We start from the raw sequence: 12502 nt of genomic DNA, 5'->3' as shown, positions 1-12502 counted from the left end.
CCCCCCCCCATTCCACACTGTCTTATTCTCCTCAAGTATTTTCACTGCTTTTATATCCTCCAACATTTCACTCTACCATAGAGTGCGGATAGTCGGTATATATTAAGTGGATACATACAATATCTTTCTTTCATAGCCTGGCTTATTTCACTCTCCAGCATGAGTTTTAAATTTCCAGGTCCAGGGCACGAACCATGGTCAACTACGTGGGAGTCCAGTGACGTAACCATTATGCCATATGCTGGTTCCAGCATTTTTGAACTCTTAGAAATGTTCCAGTCTACAACAAAAACCTGTTTGTGAATGAAAGCAACCCAGTGATCCTCACTGGGGAGTGTCTAAACAAACTGATGTGTAGACAGGATCTTCTATCATAGAAAGGACCAAACTGCGGTGGGACACAACATCCTGCATGAAGCTCAGATGCACTGTGCTAGGTGAGAGAAGCTAGACACAGAGGCTACATGTGGCTCAGTTACATTTATGTGACATTCAGGAAAAGAAAGTGTTGTACACGGAGCCAGATCTTTGGTTGTCAGAGCTGGGGTTGGGGGAATACTTGAAACTCATGGACTGTCTGAACTTTTTTTTTTCTTTTTTCTTTTCTTACTCTTTTCCCTCCTTCTCTTTTCTAATGGCGTCTACTTGTGTCACCCTGCCTCATCCTCTCAGCTGGAACTACAGACACATGCTACCACTTCTGACTCTTCTTTAAGACAGGGTCTTTCTGTGTTCTGTAGGCCAACTTCAAGCTCATGCTCCTCCTGCCTCAGCCTCCCCAAGTCACGGATTACAGGTGTATACCACTGTGCCAAGCCTTTAAGTTGGACCGGGAATGGAACCAGAGCCTCCCATGTGGTCTCAGCTTGCAGAGCGCAGCATCTTAGCAGCATATGCTATTGTGGCTGGGCCATGTTCTATATCTTGATTGTGGGGTCACAAGACTGTATTGTTTGCTAAAACTTGCATGACCGTATAGTAAAAATGGTGAATTTTACTGCATGCAAATTATGCCTTAATTAAAAAAATGGAAAAAAAAACATCTCAAGCAAGAAAAAGATATATTTCAGTTTAAATGATAAATGATGTAGCCGTTCTAAGTACACTGGGCACATGTATGCCCTTGACATTGAGCTAGTTGAAGGCTGGGAGTGGATTGTGATGTTCAGACCTTTTTGAGAATGTGCTCATACACCATACACCCACCCCATGGAAGAAATGAGTAAGTAAATTTAAGAAAGATGTAAGGGTGTGTACCTATTTATACAGCGACTTTGCCTTTAGGAATATATCTAAAGGAAATGAAGTGTGTAATATGTAGTACAGATGTACATTTACTGGTTTTCTATGAAGATTTAAAAAGGCAAAAGCTGAAAAGAAAACCTATAGTCTGACGAAGGGGGAATTAGTATAAATGATCAAAGTGTTTACTGAGTGTATTTATATGGGGAGAAGCTGATGACATGCAAAATTGGGGTTGAAGAACTCATTTCATGAGTGTAGAAATAGTCTGAGATACTATACATCAAACCCTATTTCTAGGGTTGAAATTAGCATATTTTGACATACTTTTTTTTAGGTATATACACAATAAAGATTTATTTCTCTTATAATTCACAATATAAGTATTTCCATTTCAGAAACAATCATCCAAGATAAAACACAAAACAAAATAGATAATAAGCACAAATAGAGAAGGAATGAATACTTTTATTTTCTGGGTGAAGTTCTGTCCTGGAATTTACATATTTTTATTTTTTACTTTAGATTTTTTTCATAAGATGTGTGCACTCACCAGAGGGGGAGGGATGAGAAATCACCCCTCCCTCTGCCAGGAAGGATGGCCATGCTTCAATCCTTCCTCCATTCTCCTCTTGGGATTTTAGACATGCATACACATGCCCAGTGTGATTTTTAAGGCACCATTTCTGAAGCTCCAACTGTGGTTGATCATGTGTCAGTCCAGCGCCTTAAGCATCATGCTACCTGCTGGCTCTGAGAATTTGCTTTTTTAAGGGGAAAACACATGCTTTTCCGTTGGCAAATTCAAATAATGTTTTCTTTTGGAAAATGATGCAACATCTTTTTTTAAATTGGGAAGTCTTTAAACATCAGTGCACATAGTATTTTTCTTGATTATTAGATTGGTCCGTCCTGGAAAAAAACCAAGTTACTTCTTTTCCTGATCTTCTCTAAAGGGGAAAATAGTAATATTTTATGTAGGCATGCATTCTTTACCAAGATAAAATAAAAATAAAATAGTCTCCATTACCTCAAAAGAGAGCATGGTCATGCTCAATACTCTGAACGCAGTCCTGTTTCTCTATAAAATGACATGTGCTAGCCATGTCAATTACACAAGACAAGGAAAGCAAAAAAGACTCCAGAGGGTGGTTATATATTCTCTTCTTTGGCATACTTTCACAGAATTCAGCACCACAGACAGCTACAGAGTTCCTGAATGTATACAAGGGGTCTTTAAATTTCATGGAAAATGCATATTATATGAAAACGATCTGCATGGATTTCAAAATTTATGTGCACCAGAATAAATTCATACTTTAATTCCATTTTCTTACAGACTTTTGGAAGTCTCATATTTTTTAAGAGAGATTTTTGCTGTAGAGTGCATGTGTACACCAGAGAGGCAGAGACAGACAGTAAGCAATAAATCACCACCACCACCACCACCACCCCGAGGGGCTGGCCATGCCAGAATCCCTTCTCCTCCAGTTTCCTCTTGAGATTTTGGGCATGCACATACATGTGTCTGATATGAGTTTCAAGCCACTGGGTCTGAGACTCAAACCACGGTCAGCCATGTGGGAGCCCAGAGACATAATCATTCTGTCATCTGCTGGCCCCCATATTTTAATATATCTCAACCAATAATTCAGTTTCTAAAGTCTTGTAGTGAAAATAAACTTGTAATGTTTACTTCATTTGCAGAACATTGTTTTAGACTACTTATGATTGTGTCTGTTGAGAATAAATATATGCAGTATCATGAAATAGGACCAAGAGCCTCAATATTCCTAAGTAATTACAGTATGTGATTAGTAACCAATTCTAATGGCTGCATTCTCTGTATACAGACAACATAGAGAAATTACTACCCTATGGCACAGTGATAAAACAGGACTCTATGTGAGGTTCATCCACATGGAAAGGTTCCAGGATCATATCTGGAGACCTCCCTGAGTTTGCTGGACACATATCAGAATCTGAGGTTGACTGAAGCTGAAGGTAGATTGTGACATCAAGACCCTATTGAGGTGCTATTTCTTTGTCTGCCTTGATTCCTCTGTCTCTCTCACTCCTAGAAAAATTTTTAAAATTAAAACTGAAAAGAAATTATTACTATAAAATTTTCTAAAGCAGAATAATAAATTGTACATAAATACCTGCATGTACCTACATAAAAATTATTCTATTAAATGTGGTAGAAGATTATAGACTGAAAATATATGTTCAGTGGCGATGTCAACTAATCTGGAAGCCAAGATTTTGATTTTTTTGTACACATTATTGAAAATGGAGGGCTCATATCCCATATACTTTTCCATATCCTGAGGTTCTTCTGAAGGATGATTTATGGCATGGCAGGAACTGTAGTAGGAGTTTCTTTGGCAAAGTGATTTTATTAAGTCATAGGACTAGCACTTATATTCAGAAGCACAGTGCTTGAAAAGTATGTGAGTGTGTGTGTGTGTGTGTGTGTGTGTGTGTATTCATGAATATATATACATACACATGTATATACATATACATACATAAATATATACATACACACACATTGTGTGTGTGTGTGTGTGTGTGTGTGTGAAAATTCACAACCAATAAAGCATGACACAGCAGACCTAGTAGCTAAGGGAAGCTGTGCAGCTATATTTCTCACTCTTTTAAAACTCATGCTCCTTTTTGGGACGAGCAATTGGTGGAATGGCTATGTTGCTGGACTCCCATGTAGTTGACCATGGTTTGAGTCGCAGACCCAGTGGCTTAAACTCACGCCAGGCATGTGTGTGTGTGTGTGTGTGTGTGTGTGTGTGTGTGTGCCCAAGATCCCAAGAGGAGAATGGAGAAGAAGGGATTGTGGCGTGGCCATCCCCCCTGGGGAGTGATTTCTCGCTTTCTGTCTCTCTCTTTCTTTCTGGCGAGTGCATGCGCCCTGTAGCAAAGACATCTAAAAAAACAAAAACAAAAACAAACAAACAAACAAAAAAACACCTCATGCTCCTTTTGAACACATAAAGCTCTCCCAAAGTTTCTTTTTAAAAAGTATACGACAAACATAAATGCTGATCAGGATGTATTTTTCTGTATACTCTTCCCTGGATATACTGATATAGCTCTTCTTGGAGGTGGAGAGATGTCTAATCAGTCATTTGGGAAGGGTGGCCTTACCATCTCAATTTTAAGAAGCTAAAATTAAAACAAAACAAAACAAAACAAAAACAAAGAAAACAAGTTCTAATTGCTGAACACTCTGTATGCAGAAAATAGAGCCATTATGTATTGAAATTAGTGTGACTATTTAAGCTTTGAGTTCAAGTTCAGATGTAGTTCCTTCATCTGATGTACCTACTGTGTGCAAAGTGGTGGGAAACAGAAGTGTCTGATCTGTTAACCTTCAGCCTAGGGGACTTACAGGTTCACGAAGAGCATAAGGCACACGTAACTATAATAACAAGACACACTTCAATATAATGAGATGTATACTAGCTGTAATAAAATATAACAAAAGTAGTATGACAGTTCTAAAAGGAGAGAACTGCAGATTCAGGACATGGAAAGAGACTATCTTCTTGGGGAAGCAGAGAAGGAAGAGAGAATTTAGGAAAGGCTTCAGGGTGCAGGTGGCCTTTGATCCTCAGAAGGTGGAGCTAATGGATAGAGAGGTTGATTTTACTGGGCAGGTGAGTTTTAAGTAGAAGAGTAAAAGGAACAAGTCTGGAGACATACATAGGCCCAGTGTTCATTGGACCTTAAATGCCAAGCTAAGAAGTTTGGCCTGAGCCTGTCACTCAGCCAGGTAACTTGGGGATGTCCGCTTATGGCGCAGTGGTGGATCTGACTCTTTAATTTATCTGACAACGCCTTTCACACTACTTTGGACAGCACAGGAATGAATAACAGGAAACTTATGCCCAAGATGGATGAAGAGGTTATGTATGGACATCTAGATATTGCTGGTCAGTTTCATGATTCAGAATGTTCAAAAAGGTTGTGGAAAAATGAAGTTAAAGTATGAGTTTATTTTGGTGCAAAATTTTTTGAAGTGCGTAGTTTTTTCAGGTTATGCATTTTCCATGACCTTTTTGAAGACCCTTAGAATGTGCATTCAATTGAAAAAGGTTCTGTTAATAGAGGAGATGAGCAAGCCATTATCAATGATTTTAAGCCCAGAAGAACTGAAGACCTGCCTGATGATTAATGATGGACAAAGATGATTTTGTTTTCAAGCAAGGATTAACTGTAGTGCTCCAGCAACATGCCAGGACCCTGATGTGGAACCCATACTGTTTTTATCTTTACTTAAAAAACTGGTTAATTGCTGATTTATAAGTTTCAATCAAAACAAACAGCAGTCCTTAGGAGAATGTAGGTTCTTGTGCAGAACAGGTCTTGACAGGTTGGCCTCATTTCCTTTTCTTTCTGTTCTTTCATTTTTTTTCTTTGTCATTTGGATGAGAGGTGATGTTATAATTATTAACCTTTCAGTAACACAGTTTGACAAGCTTTCCTCTCTTATGATGTTCTTGTGGATAAAATGAGGATGAGCAGTGGCTGCAGGGACAAATAGGCAAAGGAAGGCCACTCAAATGAAGAGTATCCTGAACATATCATGGAGTTACATCCCTGTGGCTGCTGCTGCCTCATCCCCTGCTCCGTTCTGCTAGCATTGGTATCTTTGGGATGAATGGTACCATAGAAAGCATCCTTATCTTTCCAAAGATGGCCTGAAAGCAGAATGGACTGCAAGTTATTGTGGATAAAAATTAAGGGGGAGGGGCCAGCAGTTGACATAATGGCTATGTCGCTGGACTCCCATGTAGTCAAAAGCAGTTCGAGTCCTGGACCTGATGGTTTAAACTCACGCCAGGCGTGTGTGTGTGCATGCCCAAGATCCCAAGAGGAGAATGAGGAGAAGGGATTGTGGCATGGCCATCCCTCCTGGAGAGTGATTTCTTGCTTTCTGTCTATCCCTCTATCTCTCTCTTTCTGGTGAGCACATGTGCCCTATAGTGAAATAAAACCTCTCAAAACAAACAAACAAACAAACAAAAAAACAACAACAAAAAAAAACAAGCAAACAAAAAACCCCCACAAAAACAAAAAACTAAGGGTGAACTCTAAAAGTTTTAAAACTGGATAGGACAATTTACTGAGACAAACAAGATGAAGTTTGAGAGGTATGCTTTTATGGTCCTACCCGTGGGTGCTAAAGCCACTTACAGACTGTCTAGATGTGTAGTTTAGTTTAGGCTACCTCATATGGTAGGGCATTTTAATTGATGATGTGAAATTAGCAGGATAATTAATATATCTGCAAGGAGTCACTCTCTGAGAATGTGTGGTTGGAATTACTAAGAGAAAGGAAGTCTTGATTCCACATCATTCTGGATGATGCCATGAGAACTGGACAATCATGTATAGCTCTGAACACCCTGTTAAGGAGAGAACTGCAGGTTTCCTGGCATGTGCTCTTGGAGGAAAGCTGCTTAGGTGAGGTGGTTTCTAAAGCCTCTTCAATAGTTGGTAGAATCTGAGTTCTTTGACAGGAAGGAAAGGGGGCAAACAGCTCTTGCCAAATACCAGAAGTGTCATCAAGGATTACATTCTTCTGCTCTATGGAGTCAGAACCTGTTGACAGTGGCCTTGCACTTGAGGGGGAAGGGGCTGGTGAGGGAGCTGGTGAGTTTTTTGTCTGTGGTGCCAGTGTAAACCATTTAGGACACTATTAACTTTTAGCTATGCTATAAACCTAGATGATCTTTACATTTCTTTCAAACCTAGGATTTAGCTAATATATTTTTTTGAGAGGTTTTTTGCTATAGGGTGCGTGCACTCGCCAGACAGAGACAGAGAGACAGAAAGCAAGAAATCACCCCCCAGGGGGGATGGCCATGCCACAGTCCCTTCTCCTCCATTCTCCTCTTGGGATCTTGGGCACACACACACACGCGCCCGGCGTAAGTTTTAAGCCACCGGGTCTGGGACGCGAACCACGGCTGACTACATGGGAGTCCAGCGACATAACCATTACGCTAACTGCTGGCCCCCTTGGCTTTTTTTTTTCCAAGATAAAATATCATTTGCCCTTAGGCCATAATTAGTAGCTTTTTTCCTAATCATGGATTTGAAGCACATGAAAACTACATGCCTCATTCTAGGAAGATGCACCTCAACTGAAAGTTCATACTGTTGTTTTAATCAAACACAATGCTACGAGTTTCATTTTTTTTCCCCTTTTTTGCCTTAGAGCATATGCATTTGCCAGAGAGAGACAGACAAAGGCAGAGAGAATGTAAGAAACAACCCCTCAGTGGGTTTAGCCATGCCACAGTCCCTTCTCTTCCATTCGCTTCATGGAATCTTGGGCATACATGCAAATGCATTCAGTGTCATTTTCAAGCCACCAGGCGCAGGACTGAAACTGCTGTTGGCCATGTGGGAGTCCAGTGAAGTAACAACTGTACTATCTGCTGGCACCCTGTGTTTGAACTTTTGCAATAATCTGCTTATTTTTTCCATGAGAGAGAGAAAGAGCTAGGTATCCCCAACAGGGTTTTCATGCCATGATCCAGCCCCAGCCCCAGCCAGCCAGGATCACAGTCATGTGCACTCATCTTATGTGAACAGAGAGACCTTGAGGTGTGAACCTGGGACTTTCCCATGTCCCTTTCCCTTTTCTTCCTGTGTGATCTACATGATTTCACCCATTGGCAGTGTTTCTTTGTATACTATCTATTTTCTGTCTGTGTTCTTGCTCTACTACTTTTTAGCTTTGTGACCTTGGGAATGTTACCTTTTTTTTGTGCTTTTATTTTCTTACCTTGAGGAGAAAGAGAAAAAAACAAAAAAGCAAGAGACTGTTAAGACCTCTCTTTGAAAGCCATTGTATATATTACTTTCCTTAATTTAAACAAACTAAATTTTAAAGATGAAATCAAGTGAATTATAACTGTGTAATTATGATTTTAAAGTAAAGTTCACAGATGTATACTAGTGGTGAGAAATCTACTTGGCTCCTAGAAGGGTCTTTCCATTCCCTACCAACAAGCAGCAATTATTGTTTACTGACAAAGACCAAGCATATTCAGGATGTGGTTCTTTCCAAATTAAATTGCATCTCTTTCTAGCAAGGCACTCATTTTACATCTGTTTGTCACTTTCTAGCAATCAAATTATGGATTGTGATTTGAAAGACTCAGTTTTTGTTCATCTCTGCTTTGTAGCATTTCTTTCTTTTTCCCAGCCTCAACAAGTAAAACCAAAGAAGGCTCATGGCTTCTGCCCACAGAGTATTAGAGGCACAACTCTTTTGTGGATGGCCCATATTTCTGGAATTTCTTGTTCTCCTTGACTTTCCAGGACACCTGTTTCTCGACCCAGTGAGCACAGCATTCTTTTAAACTGCTGGCTTATTGATTTGCCCACATACTGTTTGTATTTGTGCCCAAAGGATGCATTTCTTCAAGGGAAATGAATAAAGAGAGAAATAAGGGTTTTTTGATAATCCCCTCTGTGACAGGAGACAAAGACTGGGATCAGGGTATCAGTATCCTGACCGAGGACTGTGCTGGATCAGGCTGCACCTGGGACTGCCTCTGCTTACTGAAATCAGGCCCAGGAGAAGATGATAGACAAGGAGAAAGAGAATGTTTTAGCGGGGAGGATGATGACAATGAGTGGGATTTAGAAAGAATTTTCTGGGACCAGCAGTTAGCGTAATGACTATGTCGCTGGACTCCCATGTAGTCGACCGTGGTTTGTGTCCTGGACCCGGTGGCTTAAAACTCACGCTGCGTGCGTGTGCATGAGTGCCCGAGATCCTGAGAGGAGAACGGAGAAGAAGGGATTGTGGCATGGCCTTCCCCCTTGGGGGGTGATTTCTTGCTTTCTGTCTCTCTGTCTCTGCCCACCGCTCTGTCTGTGTGGTGAACACATGTGCCCTATAGCAAAAAAAAAAAACTGTCCGCCCCCCCCAAAAAAAAGAATTTTCTTAAGTCCCTTCATGTGTGTGTTTATATTTCATATACATATATATATTTTATTTTAATATACAAAATAACATGTTAAACAATGGTGAAGGAAAAACAAGTGAATTGCTATGTAATCTATTTCGGTCAACTCCTAACAGCCTCTTATGAAGCATGTTTATATTCTAATATATTCTTGATATGTGGAAGGTTTTAATTTTGAATCCCTATTTGGGAAATTGGAGATAGAGCAGAAACTTGTTACTGTTTAACTCTTGCAGCCCCAGTGGCTAATAAAATGCACACATTCAATGGTGAATAAAACAGTTAGCCTTGTACTGGATAGTTTAGTGACACTCTGTGAGTGCTTTAACAGAAAAACAAATATGGGGATACTTCAAAAATATGTGAAAAAAAATAGAATTAAAGTATGAGTTTATTTTGGTGCAAAAAAACCACTTCGAAATCCATGTATGGATTTTTCATAATACACATTTTCTGTGAACTCTATTTCTCTCTTGATGTTATATTAGATTTGAAGCTTCATAAGAGCAGAAATACTATTGATCTTCTTCAGATAATTTTTTTAGTTAGTTACTCATTTATTCATGCTACAAATGCATATTAAATACCTAATGCCAGGTATTGTGATATTTATTTTCAGCATCTAAAAAATATGAAAGTATTTTTTCATTTTTTAAAGGAAGAATTAATTTAATTTTATTTAACATTATTTTTATTTTATGATTTGCTATAGGCCACACATACTCACCAGAGACAGACAGAGAGAGAGAAAGTGAGAAAGCAAGCCCTGAGGTCTGGGACTCGAACTGCAGTTTGCCATATGGGAGTCCAGCACCTTAACCACTATTTCACCCGCTGGCCTCAAAAGTGTTTTTTCAATTATACAAAGTAGAAATATAAGATACTATGAAATTTAGCATAGACAGGCCTAATCTCTTCTAGTGGGCCAGGAGGGCTTTTTGGAAGAAGTTCTGGTTGTGCTTCAAAATGAATACAAAGGAGTTCATTGGGTGAATTTGTGGAAGGATTGCACATTTCATTGATAGGAGGTTGTGTGCAAAGGTCCTAAAGGGGAAAGTGAACAACATGGCAATGTGAGGAATGAGCCAGTGAGGCTGCAGCCAGGAGAGCAGAGGGCGAGTGCTGGTTGTGAGGCAGGAAGGTGCATGGGGGCTGCATCATGCAGCCATGAATGCTGCACTATAGTGTTGTCTAACTTTTATTTTGAAAAATTTCAAACCTGTAGAAAAATTGCAGATGTAATAGAGGGAATCACCTACATTTTAAAAACAGTGAACACTTTGCTAGAGTTTCACCCTTTTTTTCCCCTCCTTCTCTCATATACATACCTACATACATTTTCTTCTTTGCTGAGTCGTTTGAGAGTAAGTTACAGAAATCATGTCACGCTACCCCTAAACTCAAAAGCACATCTCTTCCAAGAACAAAGATACTCTCTGACATAATCATGGTACTATACTTTCGTATACTGAAGGAAGTTGATATTTACAGAATACCTTGCTGATATTTAAATCTCTGATTACTCTAGTAATGTCCATTGCAACTTAAAAAAAATCCAGAATCCATTGGCATTTTGGGTGCCAGTTGGGTCAGTTGTTTTGTCAAATAGCTATTGATTTAAATTTGTCAAATTATTTTCGCTCGGTGAAATTCAGCTTGAATATTTATACAGCAGACAGGTGATGTGAGGCACTGAGAACTACCTTGCATGAGGAGCATACTATGTCAGTTTCCATTATTGGTAACGTCAGATTTGATTACTTGGTTCAGGAGACTTCCATCAGAGTTCTACATTATAAAGAGAAAGTCTTTCTTTTATAAGAAGTAGTCTGAGGGAGGATGCTTTAAGTTCTAGATATCTTGTTCTTCAAAACCTTTCACTCAGTGTTTCCTTATCCATTGGTGTCCCTGGGGTCAAATTAATTATTACTCTGGCAATTACAAAATAATGATTTTTTTGAGTATCATCTGTTTTTCTACATTAGTTCATATTCTTCTTTGAAGAAGCGCCTTCTGTTCTCTTCCATGCTTTCATCAGTGTCAATGTGGAGTTGTGGATTTTTAAAATTTAAATTTATGATTTAGTATGGATTTAGAATCTATTTCTAATCTTAATCATTTTGATGAGTCAGTTTTTTCATATTTGGCCAGCAGCAGTGTGTGGAAGTTTTTTGAGGAAAGTGTCGAGTGAGTGAATGAAACAATCGTGAAGAAGTGATGAATAAATCTGTGTATTTGCTGTACTTTTTTCTCTTGAGGGTCTCTATTCGTCAATCTCATGTGAATGCCTTTTCATTTCTCTCTAGGTCTCATGGACTAATTGGCTCTCATTCAGCAGAACCCTAACAGATAAGCCATCCTGCCGTGGATCAAGACAGTACTTGTTTTTAAGACTTCTCAAAATGATCCAAGAGGTGTCACAATGTGACATTGCCAGCAGAGGATGGGCAGCTTGAAATTTTTCTGTTAATCACATTGCTGCTTGAAGAAACTCCTTTGCATTTTGTAGGACTGCATGGCAGGCAGCCCCCACTGAAGGGGTGACAATGAGTGTCCCAGTGGCTCCTAAGAAATCGTGTTACACTCAGGTGCAGGACAACAGAAATAGAGCGAGAAATAATAATGAGAGTCTCCTAAGTCTGGGAGATACAAATGCCAATCAAATCATGTTGGAGGTCAGTCCCCCTCATGATGAGTCTACGACATGTGACCTGGCGGGTGAAATTGGAAATGCAAATTCAAGTGAGTCAGAATACCGTGCCAACTTCCATAAAGAATTTCACCAACTGCAGGGCTTTGGGAAAGGGTCTCAGACCATCTCTCCTAGCCTGATGGTCTCAGACCATCTCTCCACTGTTCACAGGGATCTAAATGAAGAGCACACATTGGAGAGAAACACAGATAACCAGCAAATCCCTTGGAGTATTCAGGGATCAAGTCCATCCAGTTGGAGGAGTGTGGTGGGTGAGGCCAGTCTAGAGGTTTTACCTAAAAGGGATGTTGAAATTCCCCACCATGTTCCCAAGGACAAACTGGCAAAGACCATGGACAATGAAGAACTGAGAAGGCATTCTTTGGAAAGAGCAAGCAGCTCCACAATTGTGGTTGGGAGCCTGGCTTGGCAGCATCCACAGCCTACGCCACTGGCCTCCCCCGAAGCATGGTGCCCTGTGCCTGGGGGTGAGGAGGGGTCGCAGGAGACATTGACAGAGTCCTCTCCAGGGGCAGCTTTTTCTCCAGCTGACAATACC

The 12502-nt window shown here is 39.9% G+C and overlaps 1 protein-coding gene across 1 annotated transcript in view; it reads left to right on the top strand.

Moving 5' to 3' along the window:
* LOC102471653 (microtubule-associated tumor suppressor candidate 2) overlaps nucleotides 1-12502 on the top strand; it is a 330024-nt gene that overhangs the window by 261505 nt on the left and 56017 nt on the right. Inside the window, exon 3 of the mRNA XM_006163906.3 lies at nucleotides 11558-12501. Coding sequence (XP_006163968.1) covers nucleotides 11798-12501 — 704 coding nt within the window. The 5' untranslated portion in view covers nucleotides 11558-11797. The remainder of the gene's footprint in view (nucleotides 1-11557; nucleotide 12502) is intronic.

Source organism: Tupaia chinensis, unplaced genomic scaffold (genome assembly GCF_000334495.1).
Source record: "Tupaia chinensis unplaced genomic scaffold, TupChi_1.0 Scaffold143565_1, whole genome shotgun sequence".
In the NCBI taxonomy this organism is placed as follows: Eukaryota; Metazoa; Chordata; class Mammalia; order Scandentia; family Tupaiidae; genus Tupaia; species Tupaia belangeri.
This window is presented reverse-complemented; position numbering and strand designations above follow the sequence as displayed.